The 26,986-nt window shown below is 47.1% G+C and overlaps 1 protein-coding gene across 2 annotated transcripts in view; it reads right to left on the bottom strand.

Moving 5' to 3' along the window:
• Nucleotides 1-476: 476 nt before the first annotated feature.
• The window catches only part of LOC135373792 (uncharacterized), a 124,701-nt gene continuing 98,191 nt past the window's right edge, over nt 477-26,986 (bottom strand). Inside the window, exons 16-20 of one of the 2 annotated variants that reach the window (XM_064606859.1) lie at nt 17,129-17,238; nt 16,287-16,392; nt 5,428-5,589; nt 916-1,020; nt 477-641 (exon numbers count right to left, since the gene is read on the bottom strand). In XM_064606859.1, the coding sequence (XP_064462929.1) occupies nt 492-641; nt 916-1,020; nt 5,428-5,589; nt 16,287-16,392; nt 17,129-17,238 (633 nt within the window). In that variant the 3' untranslated portion in view covers nt 477-491. The remainder of the gene's footprint in view (nt 642-915; nt 1,021-5,427; nt 5,590-16,286; nt 16,393-17,128; nt 17,239-26,986) is intronic. The other variant, XM_064606860.1, reaches the window with a different exon arrangement.

The raw sequence follows: 26,986 nt of genomic DNA, 5'->3' as shown, positions 1-26,986 counted from the left end.
TGTGCCACCCGAAAACTGCGCCAACCTGGAGTTGGCGCAACCCTCTCCTAACTCTAGAAATCCCCATAGCAAGCCTCTCCCATTATTTTATGTAGGGAACCTGCCACCTACTGCTAAGAATGGCTCACTCAGGAAAGCCGTGGTCTTCCTCCACCACTGTAGGCTGGGTCACCTGCTGAGGAGGCTGGTGCGAGAGGAGGTGAGGAGGAAACCCGACCGACCCACCAACGTTTTTCTTTTTAAGCATTTTTGATCAGTTACCATCACAACACAGTTACATACATACAGCCACTTCTAAGTGGCATTGGGAATGGCTTATCGTGTTTCGGGATTGCCTACTAAGGCCCATTATTGCTTTTACGTGTGCACAGCACAGGGCTGACCTCTCCGAGCCTGCCAACATATGCGTATGTGTCATATCGTGCCGTTCACGTATGGTAATGAGGCGTTCGTGAGTCAATGATGTGACAGCCTAGTATGGGTTTGGGTCATTATATTTTTCTTGTTCGGCTGCACTGGTCCATTTTTCGAAGAATGTCCGTATAGGACAATTTGGAGTGCCCGCAACTATAGTCGTCTGCACGCTCAAGGGCAAAAACGGCCCAGTGTCCTTGAAAACCAGTAGCTCTCGCCGCGCAAACCTTTAAAGAAGACAAAAGTAACGATAAGCGGGATAAACAACAGCGTATAATCTCATCTCCGTAAACATGTGACAGTAGTACGTCGTCAACGAACAAAATAACCACACCGAAATACAGGGCATTGTACTGCACCGTAGGTTTGACAATACACTTTCACCACGTCTTCCAACGTGGGACACAGAACCAGCTTTTATGCATAACATTGCAGTTCTAGTAACATTGCTACGATTGTTAGCAGATTGGTGTCCTAATAACAATGCCCCGTACTCCTCACCTTTTCTTTAGTTGTGACCAGGTCATCTGCCACTTTCACTGTAAACCCGTCCCATGCCAGGCTGTAGACTCCATCGCTGACGCGTATTCGTTTCTCTCTGCACCACTGAAATCAACAGTAATTGTACATTGTACATCTAAATATTCAAGTTGTAGCGAGAAAGACAAGATGTCATGTGGAGTAGTCATTACACTGGATGATTAAGTGTAGCTTAATTGCTTTTTGTGCACCTATTTTGTGAATCTTACATTAAAAAGAAACGAACCGAATAAAAAGATTGATTGATTGATTATGTGTTTAATGGCACAAAGGCAAAAGAATAAAAAGAAACTCCGTGTGCCAGTATTAAGTGATAATGGGAGTGATATCGTCAATGGTCACGATGCAACACATGGAACACGGACAGCGTACAACTAGCAATTATTCATTCAGTGAGTTATTCAACCCTCAACATTGATCCTGTAGGGATTAGTGCAATTTATTTTGCATGGGGCAACCTGGGACAGAGAGCTTGACGAAAGAAGAGGTATATCGAGCGCTTTGTCGAGAAGTGTTTTGTCGCGTCCTCAGCTTTCTCGCGTTCTCAACATAATTGTCGCCGGTTCTACGACTCGAGCAGAGTCCCCCGTCAAGCGAATGTGCTGTAAGCATTATAAGCCATCTCGGCATCATATGGTCGCGTCGGCACCAGTTGGCACCAGTTGCTTCAGGTCGTGTCCTTGGTGTCGCGCTACACGTGTAGGACAATCTCTACTTCGAGGCACAAACCTGTCTCTATTAAGCCACTATGCCGATGCGGGATCACTACGACGAGCAAATTTTCGCCGTTCTACGACTTTAACCAAGTTGCTTGTCAAGCAACTGTGGTGTCAGCCTTTAAGCTATCGTCGCATTGGCACCAGTTGGGGTACGGCCTTCATGAAAACACGAAGGGCTCACGCTTTCGTATGCTTCAGGTCTTGTCCCTGGGTTCAGCGCTACACATGTTGGATAATCTGCAGTTCGAGGCACGAACCTGTCTCTATCAAGCCACTCTGCCGATACGAGATCACTACTACGAGGAAATTGTAGCGCGTTTTACGACTCTAATAGAGTTCCCCGTCAAGCAACCGTGGTGTCAGCCTTATAGGCCATCGTCGCACTGGCACCAGTTGGGGCTCGGCCTTCTTGAGAACATGCAGAGCTCACGCTTTCCTATGCCTCGGGTCATGTTCTTGGTTTCCGCGCTACACGTGTTGGACATTCATTATCCTTCAGGTGTTACAGCTATTAAACAATCCATTGACCTTCCTTACGTCGAGACACGCAGGAAATCTAATAGGCTCTGTTTCTATCATAAATTCTTTCATACCAGTTTATTGAGACCGAATTTTTTGTTACCAGCTGTACATAGCTGTATGTACCCGCGACTGGATCACCCCTTAAAAGTTGAACCTTTCTCATGTAACACCACACATTTTTCTCGCTCATTTTTTTAGCTCTATGCACCACTGAATAGAGCGGTCTTCCATTGCCGCTAGTCATCACTCATGATGTAACTGCTTTCAAACGTCAATTTTTGCATTTTCTCCAGATATAAGTAACTGTTTATGCAGATTATTTTACATATATCGATTATCTTGCTTTTTATGAGTGTGTCTAACTATAAATATCGTGTTTCTTTTGTTTCTTGTTTACCAGTGTGCCTAGCAGGTATGCGGGTTCATCTTGTTTGTTATTCATGAGTGTCTCGCTGTAAATATTTGTTTTTCTTCTTGTTGTTCCTGTACTGTAATTCCCTCCCTCATGTAATGCCCCATGGGGATAATTTAAGGTATTTACATAAATAAATACCAGCGGCATGGCCGGGTGGGCTAAGGCGTCCGCTCGTTGGTGGTAACCAAGGTCGTGCTCAAGACTGGCAGGTGGTGGGCTCGAATCCTTACCCCGCCGGCTGTGCTGTCTGAGGTTTTCCCTGGGTTTTCCCAAGACTTTCCAGACGAATGTCGGCAGAGTTCCCCCTGAAGCCCCCAGGACGCATACTAATCCCCCTGTCCCCCACTCCTTCCTGCTGCCCTCTCTCCGTCTGTCCACATCTGTACGCCGCTCATAGCCACAGTTGCTTCGCGGCGCTAACACGCAATAAAAAAACATAAATAAACATTACATCGTAATGCATTAAGGCACGAGAGTGCCTTCAATAGTTGGTGCTGGATGGATACGATCAAGAAGGTTACATACTAAAGCTTCGCCGCCACGCAGCTGGAGTGACGCCGGCACGTCGTCATCTTAGAAGGGGCAGAAAAAAGAAGCCTGGCTCGCACTATTGCGTCTCAATAAATCCGTCCGTCAGAGTTTTTGTGAGGAGGACGCATGGGTTTCCAATTCACATTCGCACTTTTGCGGTGCTGCGATACGAGACGCTGCTTATAGCCCACTACATGAAGTGGACTATAAGCCCACGCCCACGAGCCGCAGAGAACGCGGCGGCACGATTACCGAGGCAATGACAGGCATTTCTTGCGTCACTCCGTTTGGAACTACCGAACTCTGCGAACCTATGCGTCCGTCGCTCTCGAAGACGCTTGCGTCATTTCGTAGACGGACACAGAGCTGACGGACGCATTGAAACGCAACAGTGTGGACCAAGCTTAAGGTAGCTCTAGAATGTGTGCTTTCATTCAAAACGCCGTTCCGGTCATATGCTCCATTTAAATGGACCATGAAATTCCAGCGAACAGGACAACTCCCGAGACAGGGAAGAAAGACCACTGTTGCGAAAGAACCAGACATCGAAACATACACGGTGGGATTAGCTGCATCTGCGATTAACCAGGACCACTTCGAAAACCTTTGTGTCATTACAAGAGGGTTGGCCACCTGTTTTCCACGCGGACCCAGACGGAGAAGATCATCCGAATGCGGAAACCCGCCGTCGCCAACATTCCGACGGGATCTACTACCTGTCCGCCCCACGAAGCAGACGGAGGAAGACCCCAAGCAAGGTTAGAAGCCACGGGCAAATGCTGTGACCTCAGCCAGGACTTCAGAAGTCACGTTGTCTGATATCTTCGAAAGCTAGGAAAGCTGTCAGAATAAACGCTGCTACGTTTTCCCAAGACCAGAGCCCTGTCTTTACCTGGGGCCTTGCGTCGCAACACCACACACACATGCAAAACTGTGAGTGTTGTCTTTCCTACTAGGTTTCGTCCTCTTCGCAAGTTTTGCACCAGCTATTCAGCACCCTTCGAGTCATGTGAAATACACCCTGGGAAGAGCGAGCACGACCTTCAAAAGCCCTAGACTTGAGCTCATAAAGACATATGTCAGACGAACAATTATTTTTATCGGTTCCCCACCAAAACCACCTGAAAGGTTTACTCGCTAGTATATTGGCGCCCCTTCCAATATGGCTGTCGGCTTCACCTGCTCACAGTGGCTCGTATGTGGTTTCTTGTGTTAGGCACTGATGGTAGAGTTTGCCATTTTCGGCCTCCGAGGTGGGCAACAGAAGACTAACGCTCCGGGGGAAGTGCGTCTCGGGCTGACTTACTCGGGAACTGTGCGGACATGTCTTTCGGCGTCTGAGGAAGACCCCCCCCCCCCCTTACACACACACACAGCCCCCCGGCGGTTACCTCCCAGTCTCGACGTAAAATAGAAAATAGCCAGCACGCAATCCGCTTAGACATGCGAGTTGGTAAATGGGCACAACAGCAGTGGCGACACTGTACGAATGGCTCATCCGTCCGTCCGTCCGTCCTTTGTTATTTGTTTTGCAACATCGCAAGACAACACCGCGCCGAAGATATCATGCCCGCATTAAGTGGAACGTTTTGAACTTGTAACATTGCGTTTCAAGCGGAGAGATGCTTGTGGTGAATTCGAGTGGGCTTCTGGCAACACAGCCTAGCGCAGGAAATACCTAGTCTGGCGCCAGCGCTGACTGAAATGAGCGTTGCCAGGAATCAAGGGGAACCGCGGTGGCTCGTCTTAAGATTTCATGGTCTGCTAACCCATGTGTATACCAATACCGGCCAATGTGACGACATCGGCTATAGCCCACTTCGAAGCCCGCTAAAAGGTTCTATAGAGGGCAGGAGAAAAAGGCGCTGCTTGGCGTTCGGAAAATGCCACGGGAACATGCGAGATTGCTACACTTTGACCAAGCGAACGTGACTTCTCGGGATTTGGCAAGAAAAGCTACTGCGCAATTACCAGCCAAATTATCCGTTAGCATCTAAATCGCTTCCCCGTGTCACAATCAAGCGACATCGTACAGGAGTCTGTTTAGACGGGTTGAGCATGACGTCAAAATGGTGTCTGTCTGTTGTCGGCAAGGCATCACAGAGCAGGGCATGAGAAGGAAAAAGTGCAGTGGTTTAGAACATTTTCTTCAATATCTTTTGGAAAGCGTTCCCTCCGGCAACGTAAAAGAATGCATTAGCAAAAAGTGCACATGTGCCCCGTTAAACATGTGCAACATACAGCGGGATAAATCTGATGTACTCTGCGGAACCCTGGTGTACTTACAGAACGAAAATCGCTGTATACCACCGATCTACACCGTGAGTCTACATGTATGCCCTTCTTCACGAGGTTGTAGAGTAAAACAGCTGGTGTAAACGACATAAACGTCTTTGCTGCTGGTCCTAATGATGGCGAGGCCGCTTGCAAAAGTTGCCACGCGTCCTCCTGCAATTGAGTATAATATAAGTTCCAGGAGTTGCTTTGGGACACGATGTTAAGGCATTTCCAAACGAAGCTTTCAGGAGACTGTGGAACGTTCTTCCACCCGATGGAGAAAGTCCAGCACAAAGAGGCATATGTTGACATTTTTCGAAAAATGCAGTCAATATTGCATTACAAGCAATGCCCTCAGCATTGGTTGCTTTACGGTAGCATAACACTATCGCGTGCACTTCTGTGACAATTGTTGCGCAGAAATAATCCGCTATAATTTCCACACAGACAGCAAGAGAGAAAAAATAATATTGTGGAGGTTTTGGCACTGATCGCATGATACTCAATTATGGATTTGAACTACCTACAACCACCGTGCACACGTGTTCTTATTGAAAGCACGAAAACCACAGGAAGCAAGCATCATTTCAATGTGTTCCGACTGTCGCCTGTCACTAGGAATTGTCCCTAACCAAGAACCACCCTTACGACGATGATTTCATGGTTGGTAAGCTACACATTAAATCAGTTTCACACGTTGTCATCCTGACCATGAGAAACCGAGAGTAAATGAGGAGTAATTCATTTAACCAGTACAGAGATACATTTCAGTATAAATAACTTTTCCTGTAACTAACTTTGTCAGTAACTTATAGGGATGCAAGGGCAGACACGACGGGATGCAGGCGAAAAACGAATCCACTTTGTTACAGAGCGAGACACTTTCATTTTGTGATGATTCTGCAACTTTATTCTTTCGTTGCAAAAACTATATAAATACAAAGCAGCAAATACAGTATCCGTTTAGTTACCTTATCAGCAACATGCAACTAACTAACTAACTAACACCAACAGGCAACTAACAGGCAAAGGAACTAAGATGAGGGTGCGTTGTGACGCTATATCGCAAGCCCATGACCGACAAACGCCGAAGTCGCGATATACGCGAGCAGACGCACGTGCCATCACGCCCCTTTGGTTATCATTTCCCTCGAAAGGACTTAAGAGGGAATGAGCAGAGGAAAATGGACAGTCTGGGTGCGGCAGCGGACAAAACATCGGAAAAAACATCGAAAAATAAAACCTCGTTCGTTTGCTGTTATGTAATGCTATGCTATGTAATGCTAATGCTATGTAATGCTAATGCTATGTAATGCGCATGCTAAAGAGCATGAGGAACTCATCATAGTGAGGAGGACCTCTTATAATACAGTCGGACGATTCGAGAACTGTATGGGAGAATGGAATCTCTCTCAGACGAAAAGAGAAGGTGGCACGTGCTTTCCTACAATGCCACCCTACGGGATCAGAGTTAGCTTATTTGCGGTACCACCCAAACCCCAGACCGGGGGATTCTCTTCATCCTAGTTGTCTATGGGGCAGACAGGCAGCGGAGTTCCAACCCCGCTGGCCTGCAGGTCTCAGAATACCAGCGAAACATCAGATTCGAGGGAACAACCTCGCCGCACTCAGTTGAAATAAAAGGTGGAAGACCGCGGCGTTATGGGTGTGTGGAGCACGGATGCATCCGTCGGAACTGCCCGCATCGTACTCCAGCCGCCCCTGGACAAGCCCCCCAGGAAAAGTCACACCGACTGTGGTAAACTCCAGGAAAACGCCGACTGTGGTAAACGCGGATAATGCAATACCGTCCGCGGCGGGAGCGAACATTTACTAGACGCAAGTTACTTCTAGCTGTGCTACTTTTCTGAGAATGCAGTAGCCTCTCTCCCGCTTGCATTCCGATTGCAAGATGACATCTGAAACATTGGACCGTGTATAGTGGTGCGCTTTCTGGGCAAGGGTGTCAGTGTGGTGGACACCGGAGCAGCTGTTTCCTTGATCAGCGACACTATCCACGATTGCTGCCGGGAGCGGAACATCTCGGTACGGACGACCCGACCCATGACTCTCCTATGGCTCGGCGCTGGTGCGGTTGTACCTGTCACTGGCGCGGTACGCCTTACCTTCACCATCGATGAATATCGTGTCGGACAACACTTTGTTTACCTTCCTGGACTGGCAGGAGCAATGATCTTGGGACGTGATTTAATTATCCGGATGGGACTTGTCCTGGGCTTACGTCGCGAAGGCTATCCAGCATGCATGCAGCAGTACCTTCCGCCCATTGCTGGAGTGGACAACCCCTGGTAGAGATCGACGCCGGACTGGTGAGGGTACCCAAGACATCAGCCCAAGGCGAAACCGGGAACTGACTGGCAACAGCGATGCACTTTACTACCCGCGCACTCTTTCTCCGTTACGGTATAATTTCGCTCTAGCGACATCAGCGTGAGGCTTGCAAATGTCACGGGCCGAAGTTTGCCTTCGTGCTGTTATAACAAAGCCGCGCCCAATCAATAATCGCTCGCATTTGTCTGCTCTACAAATGGGCGATTAAGACTTCAGTCAGGGCATCCCCTTGTGCTTCCACCCATGGACCAGCGCGCACCTTTCCGCAATAACCATATTAATGGCTGCATCACGTGGCGGTACGAATTGCCTATAAAATCGAATCATACCAAAGAAGCTCTGCAAGCTCTTCACGTCCTACGGACGGTATAGCCTTTAGCTCGTCCAGGTTCGGCCTGACCGTGCCGGATTCCACCGTAAACTCGAGCATGTCGATGCGGTTAGTCGACAACTGCCTCTTTCGAGGAATGACTGTCAGCTCAGCAGAGTGCATGCGTCCCAACACCACTTTCATTCGACGGGTAGAAAGGTATCAAAGGTGTTCCTGGAATGAACGTGAAAAAAATACTGTCATCCATATAAGCTATGATGAAGTTGCACTTCACATCGCCGAGCACCTTGTCCATAATTTGCTGACAACTAGCCGGGGAACTGGACAGCCGGAGAGGGGAAGCCGGATGAACCAAAACCGTCTCCTATGACAGGTAAAGCCCGTCTTCTCGACATCATCAGGTGTTATCAGCATCTGGAGGATTCCTTGACTGTAGTCCAATATTGTGAACACACGGGTTGATCCCAACGTTTATACGATCGAGTCACAGAGGGAAGTGGATAGGAATCTCACCGTTACCTTGTTCAGACGGCAGTAGTGTGCACATAGCCTTGCTGCGCCGTCCTTCTTGGGAGCGAGTACCACCGTCTACTACACGGGTACCACGGTACAGGGCTGCGCGAGGGTCTCGCAGCACCAGTCTCGATCATTCAGCGCAGCATCGAGCAACTGGAGGTTGCTGATGCTAAGCGGCTGCGGGTTCCATCTCAAAGGCCTTGCGTAACTGGTTCCCATAGTGTTCCAAGACATCGGTCAAACCTGGCTTCCGAGACATCCGGGAAAATGGTAGCAGTTCTTGTTCCAGAAGTTCTCGTTGTTCCGAGGTACATGGAAGTCGTCGCAGGTCATCGCAGATTCTCGTCCAAGACAGACCACAGGTGTTTGGTACTCTGTTCCGTGATGCTCTCCAAGGGGCAGTGATGTTCCCGCATCGCGAAGTGCTCCAGCGGCTTGCTGCTTCATCGCTGTTGCCAGTCGGTTCCCGGTTTCGGCTAGCTATCATGTTCGCGCCCGGTTGGCTAGCTACCATGTTCGCACTGAATAAGTTCGACATGTATCTGGATGGTGCGAAATTTGCAACCCAGACTGACCATCCGCAGTCGCCTGGCTGATCAGACTGAAAAATCCCGCCGGAAGACATTGGACGTTGGAGTACGCCACGACGTAACGGTACGACTTCTCGATCGAATACCGGAGGGAAGCCGCAAATGAGGTGGCAGGTGCGCTGTCTGGAGCACCTCTGCCCCTGAAGGACGTCGTTACCACGAAGGAGCTCGTAGACATAGAACTGCACCATGCGTCCAGCGGACATTTATCAGCTGTCCCAGGATGGTCTCCTGTTGAAGTACACCCCCGAGGCGGACTACGAGGTCGGACGTCGGACACTTTCGGGAAAGTAGTATCACGAAAGCTCGGATATTTCGATGACTGCGTTAGCAGGCCACAGGAGCGGCAGCGACACTAATTCTAACTTATGTCGTATCGCGACGTGCTCAGCCATGAGACAGGATGTTTTGCGCAAAAGCACGGCATCGTATTTTCTTGGATGTATAGCGAACATGCATTCCTTTTTGTTTTGTTCGTGACGGTCAACTGATGATATCCTATTACGTCCGGAACGAAGACCTATTGTTTCGCATTCGCATATATGTGTGTACCGCCTACTGAGGTAGGTAGGATAATTATTGACCTGAGGAATAATATGGACTTATGTGGTTGTGAAATAGACGTTGTGTTTGGGCTCGTTGTGGCTACAAAAAATGTGTGTGTGTGTGTGTGTGTGTGCGCGTGCGCTTTTGTGAAGCTGGGACTGCACTTGACAAGTAAGTGCTTTGTGTTTGACTTTTCGTGTGACACGAATGATACATTTATGTACTACTGCGTGAAATAGTGGTCTAAAAAATAATTGTTATCACGTTTGTTATAATCTGTTGGGTTGAACGAGCCTTTGATATGCCTTCCTGAAGCGGTGTGCTTTGTTCTTATCGTGCGGTTCAAGCCTTTAGCTTCAATTCTATCAGTAGAAGTGTATAGGAATGTTTTTTTTTTCTTCGTTAGTATGTGTCTGCCACGCTCGTAGCGGTGTTCAAGCTTAGTTTTCTTCGCGCAAATTCACATTTATCGTATTATCTGTCCGAGCAGAAGTGCCTTTCCCTCCTCACTTAAGGGATCGGATTTGTGTACCCTCGTTCTGTGCTTTCTTTACGCAGGGATAACGCCACTGTGCATGTAGCATTATGCAAGACTTATCTGATAGCAGAAATGGGTGTCTGTCTCAGTTTATTAGCGTGTGCCTCGTTCTTTTTTTCAGTTACAGCTATGCGAGCAAAAGTGCGTGTAGTTTTTCACTGCTCGTTTCTTCCTTCTCTCTCCTTTTACGCAGAAGAAAGCCCCTTGGTAAAGCTGAATAGTGTTCTATCAGTGGGTTTGTTTGTTAGATCTTGTTGGGTGCTCGATATGTTCATCGAGTAAGCAGTGCTGAATTTTGCAGTTATGGGTATATGACCAGAAATGCTGATATCTGAGCACGGAGTAGAAATTCCTATATTTCTCTGCTCCCTAAGAAAATTTGTGCGTCGTTTTCCAAGCAGGAAATAGCAAACCGCGTGTAGTTTACGCAAAATTGAAAAATGAACTTGTGTATGCTCTATGATTTTCTGTCGCAGGCTTAGGCCTTTTCCCCGATCAGCAGTGTTTCGTATGCGATGTCGCATGTCTGGACTTGTTCAGCACTGTGTTTCTTGCTGCAATTTTTACCCTTCGCTAATACCTTGTTGTTGTCGTCTTGTGATAGCCGTTCAGCTTCGTAGCGATGTGCGGGAACGCTGCGATTATTCCTGAGCGCTCCGTCTTAAGCCTTTTCGCCGTCGTATGTTGTATACACTGTCGTATGTGTGGAATTGCTTAGTAGTGCCTTGTAATTTTCACCCGTAAAAATTCAGCGTATATCGTATTATGCTGCCCGCGTAGAAGTGATTTTCCCTGTTCCATTTGTGTACCCGTGTTCTGTGCTTTCTTTACACAGAGGCAATGCATTTGTGTGTGCATCATGCAATAATTTTCTGAAAACAGAATTGGATGTGCATTCCACAGTTTATCAGCGTAAGGTCCGGTTTATGCAGCCAATGCTATTCGAGGAAAAGTGCACTGACTTTTACTACTTCCACTGCGTTTATACAGAAGCAAGCCGCTTGGTACAGCTCAATTCCGGAGAAGTGGGCTTGTTTGTTTGTTTGGTTTGTTTGTTATTTGATTGATGTTATTGCTTGTGTATTCGCTTTGCTCGATATGTTGATGAAGTAAGCTGTTTGCAGGTACGAGTATTTGAGCAGAAATGCTGGTATCCGAGCGCAGGGTGTAAATCCTATGAGGCATGCTACCCCTCAGTGTATATTAATTATCTTGGATGTGAGTCTGCTTTATTGCAAGACAGGACGCGGCATTTGAGCGGTTGATCTAGTAATCTAAGTAATACCGAAATTATAGTTTCCATAATGAGTAGAATTTTAAGGCTCTTAAAATTATACTTGAGAGTATAGTACAGGCTTTTTGTGATAGCTTTTGTAATAGTTTGTGATAGTTTTCCTTTTTGTGACAGGTTTTCTATATATGTTCCCGTAACGGCGTTCTGTCTAGTCGTCCGTCGTTCGCGAATGGATCTTTGCCCCCAGGCTTTCGCGCCGTTTTGCTCGCAGGTTTAGCCTCAGACAATGAGTATATTAGCATAGGAAAGGTTGAACACCGCGCATTACGTAAGCCTGGTGATGATGTCGAATGTTCCAGGGTCTCAATTATATTTTAAAGAGCAGTGGTAATTAAGGTTAAGCAGTGGTAATAGAATTTGACAGTACCAAGGACGTCTTCTGATAAGCCTTTGGGGCCGATCAGATGTTATGCATGGTGCTTTTTGAATTTTAAGGTAACAGTGAATATCATTAAGAGTAGGACAGAGAAAATAACCTTGCGATTCACTAAATAATAGGACGGTATTTCCTTTCCGCTGCATAGACAGGATGTGATGACGTCATGCAGTGGCTCTATGTTTCACGCGTCTGTAGCAATGCATTGACCGTTGCTGGAGAAAAAGTGCAGTATCAGAAAATGAGAGGATTTATGATGAGCACTATTTTTTTGAATAAGAGGAATGTATGTGTGTTTAGAAATAGTTTGATGCTGGACAGTGTGTTTTCCACTTTGTTCAAGTGTTTCTTTGCGCTTTTTCCCCTTTGTTGTCTGACAAACATGCGGTTTTTGCTGGCGTGACAGTGCTCGTTGAGCAATATCCTGACATGCCCAGACTTATTCTGTCTTATGATGCATGCTTTCCATCTACATGCTATTCTATTCTATTTTATTTTTTACAAGAAATATTCTTGTTGAAGCACTGTCTTGACGATGTCGGATAGTTCGTCCACGCCCTTGATCTAAACAGAAGTAGTGCTAGAACGATTGTCATTTTGTAATTCAATTAGTTCAGAGAGTAACCGCAAGGAGGACAGATGCGTGGCTTTATTCAGGAGGAACAAAGCGTCATTATTCAGTTTTCTGCCTGGCTCTTGGATGGGACGGAGATGTCTCACTGAGCTCATAGTATTTAGCCATTGATGGTGTTACCTGTTAGAATATTTTGTTCTTTCCTGTATTCGGGTAAGTCTTCTTTAGTAAGACCTCGGGATTGAAATGCTTAATTCCTACAATCACCTTTCATGCATGGTGCTTTTCTGCAATAGTTTTTCTGTTTCCTATGCAGTCATTACAGTAGAATAAAGAAAATAATCTTGGGATAGTAAATCAATAATTAACAGGTCCCCTGTCTAGAGCGTACGCGTCCTTGAACTATGCAGATGCATGCCTGGGTGATGACGTCACGCCGCGGCTTTACTGATCCCGGTGGACCTTGTCCACAGCAGTTGGGTTGGGCATTAGTGAAAAAAAAAAAACATGTAGCCCTGAGGCAATAGCATGACATCATGACCAATGAGCAAGGCCCGCAGAGGGCACAATGATTCACTCCTCTCTCTGCCACTAGCGAGTGTGGACGTGGCACACAGTAACTCTGTTCCTAGGAATTGTGTTGGCCGTTAGTGGAAAAGCGTAGCCTCGGTGGGATTCAGTTTGCCTCTGACAGGGTACGGATGTGCGGTTCGTCACTGGTGAATGATGTGCGCTTCCGTGGACGGATTTACGATTAGGAGTGGAGTTTGTGTTTTCCACTTTCCGTGCTTTCTCTCGTTTGTTGTCTAGCAGTCATGCAATTTTTCGTCAGGTGACAGTGCTCGCTGAGCAATATCGTGACACGTCCTGTTCTGTCTTATGATGTATGCTTTCTTTTTGTTGATGCTCTGTATATTTCTTTTTTGACAAGAAAGGTTCTTGTTGATCATTCTTGTCTTGACGATGACGGTAGTGCTGACACACCCTTGATCTGGACATGAGTAGCACTGGCATGATTCTTAATTTTGCGATTAAATTAGTTCAGAAAGTAACCGCAATGGGGATAGATGTGTGACTTTATTCAGGAGGAAGGAAGCATCATTATTCAGTTGTGTGCCTGACTCTCGGATGGAACGGTTCTGCGCTCCCTGTGACTGCTGTTGTGGTGGACAGGGGGGGTCCCCGAAATCCACCATGAAGACTAAACGTTTAAGAATAAAACATTCAAGAATAATCCGCTTAAAAAATACACGGTTAAAAGTATATCTCCTAAAATAATCCGCTTATTATCCCCGCTTAGAGATCACGGTTTAATAATCCACCATTAAAAATAAACTCTTTCAAAGTCCCCTCACCATCTAGCACGGAGGCGGACCGATTGCAATTTACGCCGGGTTCTATCATGTTATGTTAGGTTAGTTTAGTTTGGTTTCGGTTAGTTTGGGATAGTTTAGGCTAGTTTGGTCCTTTGAGGTTAGGTTAAGCCCCTTGCTTGCAGTTCACCTTGATTTGGGCCATACCACATGACTCTAGCAACTGTAGGGTGGATTTGGGGGAATCTGAAACAATTGATTTTTAACGATATATTCTTAACCGTGGATTCCTTAGCGTTTATATTTAAACGGGGATATTTCGGCGATTAATTTTGTGCGTTTATTTTTAAGCGTATATTCTGGGAGATATATTTTTAACAGTGGGTACTTACGCGTGTATTTTTGAATAATTATTTTTAATGGTTTCAAACGGGATACACCCGTCGACAGTGGGTTGATTTGTTGTGAACCTAGTCCTTGTTATCAGTTATTGATGGTGTTCGTGTTAGGATATTTTGTTCTTTCTTGGTTTTGGCAAGTCACATTGGGCTTAATTGCTGTGATCTGATTTAAGATGTTTTGTGCTTTTCTGCAATAGTTTTTCTGTTTTTATGCAATCATAGTGGGATAAAGAGAAAAATCATGGGATAGTGATTCAATAAATAATAGGTCTCCTGTGTAGAGCGCAGCTGTACGCATTCTTGAACCATGCAGCTGCATGTCTAGGACAGGAAGTAATGTCACGTTGTGGCCCCATTGCAGATGGACCTTGTCCTTAGGAGTTGCGTCCACCGTGTGAAAATAAGTGCTGTAGCCTTGGGACTTTGGGATGACATCACGACCAATGAGCAAGGCAAGCAGAGGGAGCAGGAATTAATTTCTCTCTTAGGCTCTCGCAGGTACGGTCATCTTACTTCTCACTCGTGGTCGCCGCAAGTGGCGCTAGGAGCGCGCGTCTGCGCAGAGGAAGCTAGGAGAGCGCGCGCGCTACCCCGTACCCGCCACCCGTAGAACAGCGAACAGCCCTTGCGTCAGTCGTGCGCTGGCTCTCGTGGAGAGAAGACGTGCGGTCGGTCGCTCCGCCACGTTAGTTGAGCCTTGGCTGTCGATGAGAGCGGACGCACTCCGCGCTCGCCGCGGGGGAAAGGTGAGTGATTTGCCGTAGCCCTTAGGCCTTCTCCCGATTTGTCTGGTCTTGACGCACTTCTACCTAGCTCTTCGCTCGTCTGAAGCCTTTTCCCCACATTACCAGTGTATGCACTGCCCCGTGTTTAGATTTGATTAGCAGTGTTGTATTGCATTTTTACCCGCAGCTAATACTTTTTCTGTGTTCCACGTAAACCAACATGAGGCCAAGCACTGCGGTTAGGCCTAAGCACCCCGATTCCTAGCTCAGCGCTCATCTTAAGCCTCTTCCCTCCAGATGAGCAGTGTTTTGTATGTGATCTCACATGTTTAGACTTGTTGTAGTGTTGCTATTTTTGCCCGGCGCTAGTATTTTGTTGTTCTCTCTCTCTTTCGCACGTATCGACATGACGGTGGGGCCATCTGGTGTGATGCCTGGAAACTTGCTTGCCACCTGTCTCTGCAACTGTCGTGCCCAACGATGTCGAGCCGCAAGCACCGGAGTGATTCTTTCAAGATGGTTTTCATTGATATTAAAATAAATTGTTTCTCTCTGTCTGCTCCCTTTCTATTTAGTTATTTTTCAACCACCCGAGTTTGGCATAGAAAATCCACGACAAGTATTGCAGTGAGTTAGATTTTGCACTATTTTAAATTTTTAAAAATTTCAAATAATTTTAAAGTAAAAAGTGCAATACTTGCCGTACATTTTCTGCATAAAAGTTGGGTTGCATATTGACTACTTACAGTATGTTTAGAATAGGCCTACATTCGTTTTGTATGTGGCTGTGGCCGCACAGATAACGTGACATTGGAAAATTTGGTTTGGTTTAGTAGATGTGGTTTGTATATTGTGCACATTCTTCTCAGCCGTTCGGGGCAACCCTTTGTGGTAGATGGGCGAACTGAGGTAAAGGTGGTACATAGCATGGGAGAGGCTGTGTAGGAGCGCGATGGAAAATACAATCCAAAGGGGAGCGCCGAGGATGCGGTTCAAAGCCGCATAGAAATCCTCTAATTCAGCATTTTTGCAATCTTGTCACTCCTAAATAAACGGTAGCCAAGTGGCGTGAGATGTGTGTAACAGGATTTTACAAGCTGTCTCTAACAAGCTGTTTTATCCAACACTCATCAATCGCTTGGTGAGTGACGTTGATATCGTGGCTATTGAGGGCGCTTCTTATTTTACTCGGAGCGCACAGCAAAGGGTGTACTGTATTTACAATACGCACAGTTTGACATGAGCCTGTTGTTGTGTAGGTCCCCCGCTCCCATCGTGTGTCTGTATCCACAGAATGAGAGCAGACACTTACAAAAGACGGTGAGGCGCCATGCAACGGTGAGGGTGCTCTAACTTGACAGCCTTTATCAGAAACGAGGATAGAACTACGGAAGACCACATACGTAGGATTTACCGCTCTGAAAATGCAAAGGTCAGAGAACAAAATCAGTGACATGTACGACAGGGCATACGGTGTAGATGGGTAGAAATCCAGCGAACCGGTAGAGATGTAGGAAGGGAGTTGCCTCAGGACAGAAGCCGCCGATATTTCGAACAGTCTCTGTTCGAAATATCGGCGGCTTCTGTCCTGAGGCAACTCCCTTCCTAGGGCATACGGTGGTTATTCGATGTATGCTGGTCATTATTGCTGACCACTATGATACGAGCGTGAATCATTGCTATTCGCTTTTTCAGTGCTGACAGCAGCATTTGCACACGGAGCATACAGGGAGTCAACAACAGGAACCTGTCTGTGAGATTAGGGCCCGCTTTTGGCGAGATCCATTGACGGACGCTCGCTGTGCACGGACGCTTCGAACAGTATTCTGCGGCACCATCTGTGACCGTGTAGTCCTACCTACACTGCCGCGCCGAAAAATCGTGGCGCAAGGATTTCCACAAAGAGATTATGTTCCTCCTTCTGCTTTAAGGAAGGGAACATGCCAGACACGACCGTCCAGTAAAGGTGTTCAACACTATAGGAGAGAAGTTGGTGCAGCAGTCACCGGGCGAAACTTTGGAACACACCCATTGAGACTTTCGTTCTTGGAGCTGGGGTAAGTTAGGCATGCAGTATCACTACCAGACACCATACGATTCCAACGTTTTTCCTCTGGAACAACCTCGTTTGTCTAACAGTGCAACTTTGCTCACTTCAAAAGACGTGAAAGGACTCCAAGGACATCTTTCCTTTTGCCGGACGCGCCTTCCGCAGTCACTCCGATGGCTGGCCCGTCCGTGCTCTTTAGTTTGCTGTGCAGCACCTGAAAGGGAGACCTACCATTAGTAGTGTACGCCATCCTTCGTTACCATGGCTCAGCGACTGAGACGCAGTGCACGCTTTTCGTCACATGGCGACAAATGCACAGGGTCAGGCTTGGTCACCCCATCACCTGTGGGAAGCTATCCCAGCTAAAGGTAAGAAAGACAGGTCCGACCCGCAAGCCCAATAACGAAGGAATGATTTATTCTGCACGGTCTCGCACTCAGGCGCGCTGCGTGGGCGGCGCCAGCTGACCGGCTTCGTCGTCGGCAATCACCACAGCTACCCCCCGCTCAGAGCATCGACGGTACAGGAAGGTTAGCATCGCGGTTAGCATGGGGTACGGAATCTGTCCAGGCGACGTGCTTCACCGGCACGGACGTAGGAGATGCTGGAAAGCTGGGTCCGGAGAGGGTACAAACGCGAGGAGCGTTGTTGATGAAGGCAGGCTTCAGCCTGTCGATGGAGACAGATTCAGGCCGGCCGTAGTCGTCGATCGCAAACGATTTGCGTGAACGGCGGATAACCTTGTAAGCTCAAGCGCGCGACGAAGGCGGTCCGTCCGAAGGAAGACGTGGGGCGTCGACGGCAATTCAGAGGGCACGAAGGGAGGTGGTGATGCTACTGCTCGGGTCGGAGTGAACTGAAGCGTTGCGAAAGCTTGTCTGAGGCGGGCGAGGAAAGCAGACCGTCCGGCGGTCCGTGCAGGGAACGGATGAAGATGCAACGACGTCAGCGGGCAGGCGAAGAGGGGTTCCATATACCAGCTTCGTCGACGAACAGCAAAGATCGACTTTAGCTGTCGCACGGATGCCCAAGAGGATGGACGGCAGGCTATCCGTCCAGCTCACACGGTCACCGTGGGCCATCACGGCTTGCTTGGAGGTAACGGTGGAAACGCTCCACCAGGCCGTTGCATGCCGGACGGTACGCGGAAGTGCGTATACGCTCGGTCTCGATGAGGCGCAGGAAAGCTGCGAAGAGGTGGCTCTCAAGCTGTGGTCCCCTATCTGTGATGACATCCTCTGGGACGCCAAAGCACAAAATCCAGGTGGACAGGAACGTGTACGCAACGGCCTCGGCAGTCGAGTCTTTCATGAGAGAGGCTTCAGGCCAGCGGGTGAACCTGTCGACACAGGTCAACAGATAACGGTGGCCCTGCGGTGAGGGTAGAGGCCCGACAATGTCAAGGTGGACCTTGCTGAACATGGAGCTGGGAGGCAAAAAGGTGGCAAGAAGAGAGACGGTGTGCCTGTGGCATTTGCTCAGCTGGCAAGGACTGCAAGTGCGGACCCAACGACGGATGTCCTGTCGTGCTCCGGGCCAAACAAACCATTGAAGAACCAACGCCGTAGAGGCGCGGACTCCAAGGTGTGCGAGGCCATGGAAGGAGTCGAAACCAGTCTTCCGCAAGGCAGCGAGAATTACTGGACGAGGCGCGGCATTGGTCGTGTCGCACAGGACGGGCCGCGGGCAGCCAGGCACGGGCAAGTTTGAGGCTTGTTGAATGACCGCTACGAAGGTGGGCGATCTCAGAGTCTTCAGATTGTGCATGGGCGATGGCGTCGGCGCTGAGGACTGTCGCTCTGGTCACAGCGTGAACACGACTCAAGGCGTCCTCTACAGCATTACTGGGCCCTTTGATATGGCGGATGTCAGTGGTGAATTCAGATATATAAGCGAGGTGCTTAATCTCGCGAGGGCTGTACTTTGTGCTGGCGGATGAGAAAGCGTCGACAAGTGGCTTATGGTCGGTTGAAACGGTAAAACTTCTGCCCTCCAAGGAATGACGAAAATGGCGCACCGCAGAGTACGTCGCGACGGAGGCAATATACTTCCCGAAGGCACTATACTTTGACTCCGTGGGGCTGAGCTTGCGTGAGAGGAACACGAGCGGCACGTGGACGCCGTTGACCTCTTGCTGCTGAGCCGCGCCAATAACGTTATCCGAGTCGTTAGCAGCGAGGGACGTGGGAGCGTCGTGCCGGGGATGGCTGAGCATTGTAGCGGAAGCCAAGGCATCCTTGACGGAGTCGAAGGCGGCTCACAGGTCTTCGTTCCAGGGTAAGGGTGCCGCGGGTGAGGAAGCTGGTTTGGTTTTCAGCAATTCTTCGAGGGGTCGAAGAAGTACCGCGGCGGACGGAACGAAACGTCTATAAAAATTGACGAGCCCAAGCAAACGGCGTAGCTGGCGGACAGAGGTTGGCAGAGGAAACTTTTTGATTGCCCGCACTTTTTGTGGAACGGGGAAGATTCCGTCGGCGGAGAACTCCACCTCAGGCGCGCTGCGTGGGCAGCGCCAGTTGACCGGCTTCGTCGTCGGCAGTCACCACGCACCCATCTGCTTGCAGACTACGTTTAGTGGACACGGAAGACGTACGGTCTCGCCGATTCTAGCAGAGGGCGCGTGCTTTTTATTCAGCTCCATATTCTGCGAATCCTCGGTGGTCGAAATATTGAGGATAGCATAAATTTCGCAGTCACAACCGCCGCACCCGACGATTGCGAGCGTACCTATACTTCCGACTACTGAATATTGTTCAGAGGCCGGGAATTGTCATCTTTAATAATTCAAACGTATCGGCTAATATATGCGGGTCTACGTGGGCCCCATCCTCAGAATGAGGCAACCTGGTAGGCACGAACCTATTTGACCAATTTATCAATTTTTAACCCTATTTAAATCTGTTAGTGCAGACCAAGTTGGCTCATTCTGATGATGGGGCCTTCATTTGACCCGAAACGTAAAGTTTTATTGTTCCTCTATATGTTAGCCGTTGCGGTAGATCCGATGTGAAGATCCAGACTTACTCAGCTCGGCAGGTGGGCTAGCGAGAGTTCTGTGCACGAATTTCAGCGAGCAGACAAGTCGAGTGTTGTTACGATATTTCACTTGGCAACTCTATCCTAGCAGGTCAGGCCCTCGATCTTGGCCCAGACTTTCACATAGCAAGCGTTTTCTGTTTCCATGACGTAATCAACCCGTAAACGAACTTACTCGTAAATAACGCGTATGATGGTTTGATGTGTACTTTGTTGGTGCAGTACTCTCAAGTTTCTGCTTCTAGACGAAATAGTCACACAAAAAGTATACCGCGCACGTTAAATATGGGGTGCCGTGTGATGAGCTTTATGGCACGTTAAAGAACCCTCAGGTGGGCAAAAGCAATCCACAGACCGACCGCTGTGGCGTCGCTCATGATCTCAGTTGTCTCGCGACTTAAAAACCGAATTTATTAGTATACCACGCACATGCAGCGCAGGAGCTTATTTGACAATTTCATTGCTTACTTTTGATCTTGATTCCGGTATTACGCGACGCTGTGCGACCGTGTCAATCCTCGGTTACCCTACCCAGGGCTATACTATACCCTTTACTTTTAGATGTAAAAATACGGCGGGATAGCGCGTCTTTTGCGCAAATGACGAGGCAACGATAAGGGTACAATATGGTGGCCCGTAATATATTACGAAAATATCCCTCTGAAAGATCCGTGTGTGTTTCTCACCTACACTCTCAGAGCAGAACTTCACTGCATATTACGTCGTACGCAAACCGCACTGCTCGTATTGTTACCGTTTCCGATTCGAAGAGCGACAGGTGCGTAGGCCTTTTTGTAGCAATTTGGATATATGATAATTGCTACAAAAAGGCGTACGTCTTTCTCAAAATCATTTCTGTCAGTGGTTGGCGCACAACGTGCTATGCGTGCAATTCGGTGCGGTGTGGTGCGCCGGTGCTGACAATGTATACTGTTTATAATCCCATATATGTATACTAATGTATATCGCTTGTGATGTACAAGGTGATAAAAAATTTCACTTGCGTTCACTTTCTCATTGTCCTTATGCTAATAGGGTAATCGCCGGAGCATTGTGGATATTTGGCAATTACATCCTGGAAACTTGCCACCACTTGGGAAGGCTTCGGACAATTTTTAATGGAGGGAATCGAACAACCAACCTCATTTTGCTACAGAAATTTCAAGTCCTCCACGGAAAGCCGTAGCCAAGTACGCATAGTATAGCAACGGAAATAGTCGAAAAAAATAGTGCTTTATGCCTGCTTTAGCCCCGTCTGCTTTGTAATAGGGTAGAGTGTTGGGCTTGTTGGTATTTCATTGTAGTTTCAAAAGCGCAACTACACACGAACACAGACAGAAAGACACACGAGCGAGTGTCTTTCTCCCTGTGTCCCTGCGTGGTTTTGAATCTACAATCCAATGTCGCAAAAAAGCGCGCATGACAACAGGTTCGGTAACAGGAGGAAGTGCTCGTGCCTTCATTTGTTTTGCTTTGTTGTGATGAGGCGGTCTTTTGTTTTCTTTGTGATAAGACGGTCGTCACCAGCATCAATGTCAACAAGAGCCGGATCACTCTCGTTGCACCATCCGCGCGCGCTTTTATGCGACAATCAAACAGGTTAAATTAAATGCTTTGCGTATTGATTTGGGTTGTGATCAAGTACAAAACCGTCAGGCCAGGGCGTGATTTTTTTCGACTATTTTTGTTCCTATCTTCATTTTTGTTAAGTCTGCAGTTATCCATGGTCTTCAGTTTTCAGAGTTGAAACCCTCCAACTGAAAGCTCCTCTGGTGACGTGAAACACCCGGTGCAGTTGCATAGGCATTGTTTCTTTCGGCGAAATCGATTATTCGCTTCCTTTTCTAGCTGCATCGTCGTAACTCCCGAAAGATGGCAGCTCGGGAAAATCTTGAAAAATGACCGTATGGACGCGCCCCCTGCCGTTATTTGCCGGCAAGACAATGCCCTCCGATAAGCCCGTCTGTACCAAAATTTAGGAAGAACCATTGGTGGATCCTTCAGAAATGCCCTCTCGTTCCTCTTTGTGCTTCCTTTATATTCATTGATTGGTTTGATTACTGAACAAAGGGCGTATACGCCACAGGGTCCGAAAATTGTGGTAAATGATTCAGAAGCAGCTGCACTGCAGCAAACACGCGCGGCACGTTGTGCATCCTAATTAGTTTCACCATTAAAGCCCCGCATAATTGGTTCCGTCGTCATATCCACCTCGAAGAATGGAAACTTTATGATTTTGCTATGACGGGGAACAGAGGATGTTTAAGCCACAGGTTCGAAATGTGTGGTAAAAGATTGACGTTGATCTACGCCACGCACTTTCTGGAAGTGCTATGTCAATTTCAACCATCCCCTTCTTGCCTTTAGTTACATTAGACGCCATTTCTGCAACAGAGGCGGCCTTTGCAAAGTGCACGGAATCCATGATCCATGTATCTTATACATAGAGTTCATCGTTTTCGGAATAAACCTGATTTTTCACGATAGTTCAAGAATTCGGTCCAACAACTTGTCGTTCTCGGTAAACCGGAAAAGTCAGCGAAGAGAGCTACTTTTGACAACCTATTTGTCCGCCTTTTAGGGTTCCCTCCTGCAGGAGTCAAAAACGAGCTTTTGTTGAGACTTTTACGTCGGTCTGGCGGTGAGGAGACCATAGCCTCTATTTATAGGTGATCTGTGTAACGTTTATAGAGGGTATTGCCCATAGGTAACAGGGTAACTTCTGAAATAGAGGGTAAAAATTTTGAAATTTTTACCCTTTACTAGAAGGTACCAGATTTAGAGTGTATAGTCCAATTTCCCATTTGCGCAAAAGGTACAATGAACTGAAAGGTATGGAATATATAGAATTTAGTGACAAAAGCTGCATGACGACGCTTTAAAGGGACAGTCTGGACCCCAGATGTGAAGTAAGTCGGCCTCATCAGATGATTCCTTATTCTTTCCGAGCCACCATGCCAAATATTTCGTTTATGATTCGGCTCCTAGAATTTGTAATGCAATTTTCAACTTACAAATTTTGCCCCCGACTGAAAGCCGCACTTGGACAGTCGTCACGCTAGGAGCGTTCTCTTCCGGCCTTTGCGGCGTCTGCTCGGCTCCTCTCGGCGGGCTGTGTGTTCTTTGTGCGTCGCCGTTCTCAGTTTCCGTACATTCAACTTTCAATACGCATAGCATTCCTACTTTTTATTGACAGTGACTGGTTACCGCATACGTGGCGGTGTATGTTGAGCGATGAAGCATATGTGTTCCTTAGTGCTTCGTGAGAACAAGAATGAAAACACAACGTCCGTGTCATTTTTCGGGTTTGCGGAGATCGAACCCCTATAACAGTTGGGACAGCTATGCAGTATTCACCACCCTGGATAAAAGCTCGGTGCAGTACCTCGTTCTCGTCACAGCTTTGGCCTACACATCACAAACATTTGTCAGGCGCGTCTCTCTGAGTTACGGCAGACCCGCATAGAAAATGTTAGAAGCTACATAGTTAGGAATAACGTAAGTTAGTAAACAAATCGCCAATCCCAACTGGGTCAAGTCTCACCTGAAAATCTCACTTTGCACCTCAAACAACGCCGGGTGTTGTTGTGTCGTCTTATACAATTGTGACGTCGCGAACAACAGCGACGTGACGTTACCGAGAAACCGAATATGGGTTAACCATGGGATTTAATTCGTTCTCTAAAACGGGGAAGCTTTCACCCTTTCTATTTTACGTGGATGATATACGTGTGGAGCACAATCGAATGGAGTCGCAATCGAATACCCTCCGGAGGTCCGGAGTGTCGCTTTAAAGGTCAGCTACGCCGATTTCCCCATGTGTTAAAGGTACTGTAAAGCAGCACCGATCAAATATCATTTAGTGTGGCCATTCGATAGTCCAAGCCACCAGGACAAAAACTGTGCAAGTTTCATTCCAATCGACTGTGCAGTTAATTACAAAATTACAATTAAAGATTACGGGCAACACTGTACTAGGTATTCGAAATGAATCCGTACTCCTGACACATACGGCGGCAACCACATTGCATGCGTATAACACTGGGCCCGACATAACAATCCACCACAATTCACCATAAAATCCGCCCCTGCAATCCACACAACTATCCACATCTGAGGATAAACGGATAAGCGAACTGAAATGAAATGCTGAGCCGTTGAAAAAAATGTGTCAGACGTTCAAGAAGCCAGACAGCGTCGGGACTTGTTTGTTCACAGAGGTTCACAGAGAGAGTTGTTCGTTCGAAAGAGGCCGCGAACAAAAGGAGCGCGCAGGCGCAGCAGAGAAGGGAGAGCCCCCATCGAACAGCGGCCAGCATACTGGGTTACTTCGCAAAAACAAGGGTTAACAGGTTAAACTGTTAACAGGGGTTTCAGAATGCATAGGTAAGCAGGAAAACTAATAATATGGTTACTAAAATAACGAAGTTCCGACGTCATAGTGTGTAATACCAATTTTCAGTGTTTCCCGCTGTACAGGGGGTTGTTTGACATCAGGCGTCGCACCGCTCCACTACGCCGCATCTTTCATGGCAAATTAAAAATATTTATAGCGCGTTGTCGGTCGTATGGTTCCGTGTATGGTATTTAGAAGCAACAAAGTCTCTAGTCACATCACCGGCATATCATGCTTGTCTACTGCTTTGCAGTACCTTTAAAACGGTTGTGATATTCAGAGCGAGCACATCCAACTGCCCTCGAAACGCACCTTCGTTTCTCAATTTTGTCTTCCTATTACGAAAATTAATGAATCAAAGAAACCAAAACAAGCCATGGGCGTAGCCATTTTTGTGACGTAGATGGGAAAAACCTGCTCCATCTACGTAAATAGAGAATCGTGCTTCTGATTGGATGAAAGCTGAGGCTTTCTCTGACTTCCCTGGAGTCTTCTCCCTTTTGCGAGGAAATCCAGTTATGGCTGCCGGCTACGATGAGCGTTTCGTCCGAGGTAATCCCGAGAGCTATTGAACGATGGAAACAACAACTGCGAACTCAACATTTTCGGCATGAAATTGTGATTATGTGTTCTGAGAGCTTCGCAGTTCAACCGTTCAGCTGCCATTCACGTCGTCCTGTTTGCTGCTTTTACTACAAGTGCAGGAATGGGAGCGGTTGAGCAAAAACGTGAGACTTGGTGGTCGTTTGAGCATATATCTGCAGAGGACTGGTCTTCAAAGAAAGAAGACCGTATATCTGCCCATGCACATCGTGCGATTGCCAGGCTTGTTACACGAGATACATACATATATTGTGCAGCATCATAGCGTGACCGCAATGAACGACGTAGGAATTATCGTGACCATTCGAACTGCATTCATTCAACCATCCGTCGGTTATATGAAAGTGGTCATTCGAGTTGCCCGGGACAAAAAGTGTTGGATGTAGTTTTGTAGTGTGTTGTTTATCTCGTAGAGCGCATCGCGGCATGTAGATCGAGAGCCCTTATACGTATTTTTTGCATGTTCACTTGAGTTGCATGTTCACTATACCACAGGCCATATTTCATAATAGTTTCGCAAATAAACACGTACGGGTCGATCTCATACTGTTTTTGAGTTAGGCATAGTGTCTTCAGATCAGGATATATGTATCCTGTTTGCTGGTCCCAACAGATGTTATTAAGGGTAATGCAACATTTCCCACCTCTTGGACCATGCTAACATTGCCAGAATAAGGAACATTACACTGTGCTGTGTATTCCACACTCAGTTGTCTCGCGAGGTAAACACCCAATTATTACATTGTGTGCTCCACATGTTCAACCAGGCAGCACTTCCCATACCCTAATTTTTTTAAACATGTGCTTAAAATTGCAGAAGTGCCACTCAAGTAACTTTGCCACCAAAGTAGTCAGTGACAAAAGGCATATGTACATATGACAAAAGGTATATGGTTGATGCTGTCCTCTGCCTTGTACGGAGCACTTAGTAGCAAAATACACAGAGTCACAATGTTCTCCTTGTCCACAAATGCGGTGTCAAGACTGAAAGACCCTTATCAAAATGGGGAAGCCCGGGCTTGCTTGTCCAGAGAAACAAATATGAGACTGCAGCACTCAACGTAAATAACTGCACGCTCAGCAACTAAAGCTGGCGATGCCGAAGACCTAATATTTCTAGGTTAAAAGGAACAAAGGAGAAAAGACCACTGCAACGTATTAAATGTTGCTTCAAAAGTATAACACCACAAAATTTGTGAGAGTCAGTGTATTTAGTTATGTTGGTCACCTCCTGCACCAAGGTTCAATTGCGTTGCTACCAACCAGGACCTAAGCCTGACCTATGATCTAATAATAATAATAATAGTATCTATCTATGACCTATATGGACCTTCAACACTAGTTTGGTTTAGGTTTCACACGTGGCTTCTAGTGAAATTCGAAGCTGCTCTGTAGAGCTGACAGGAGACTTGCAGAGTAGAGAATTTTTTTATTTATATTTTCCAAAGAACATGCCAAAAACAATGTGCTGTACCAACTGTATTCAAAGAAATACAAATATGGTTTGTTTTAGCTATGTGCATGTTAGCAGATTACAGGTGACTGATGGCACACAATGGGCGTCAAGGGTCAGAACACAATACTACCACCACTGCAGGCACTGTCCTGAAATTCTAAGTCACCATTTGTCAGAAAGCAATGACCATGCACAGCCTAAGGATCATATTGAGCTCCTTCCATTATTCGTTTTATTGACAGCACGTTGGCTGCCATCTAGTTCATGAAAGTGACTTTTATCGTTTAAAGAACGGTTCAACAGTAAGCGAGCTGGTGATAGTGTCCATGATGGCGAGACCTGAAGAGGAGATACAAGAAGGGGCATAAACACACAATGTTGAGAGATTGTGTATGTCCCTTCCTATCCCTCGTCTCAGGGTTTTTCGCTATGGACCTTCATGATGTTTCCTTCCGGAAACCTTACATATTT

The sequence above is a fragment of the Ornithodoros turicata genome, unplaced genomic scaffold (assembly GCF_037126465.1).
Source record: "Ornithodoros turicata isolate Travis unplaced genomic scaffold, ASM3712646v1 Chromosome32, whole genome shotgun sequence".
NCBI classification, from domain to species: domain Eukaryota; kingdom Metazoa; phylum Arthropoda; class Arachnida; order Ixodida; family Argasidae; genus Ornithodoros; species Ornithodoros turicata.
This window is presented reverse-complemented; position numbering and strand designations above follow the sequence as displayed.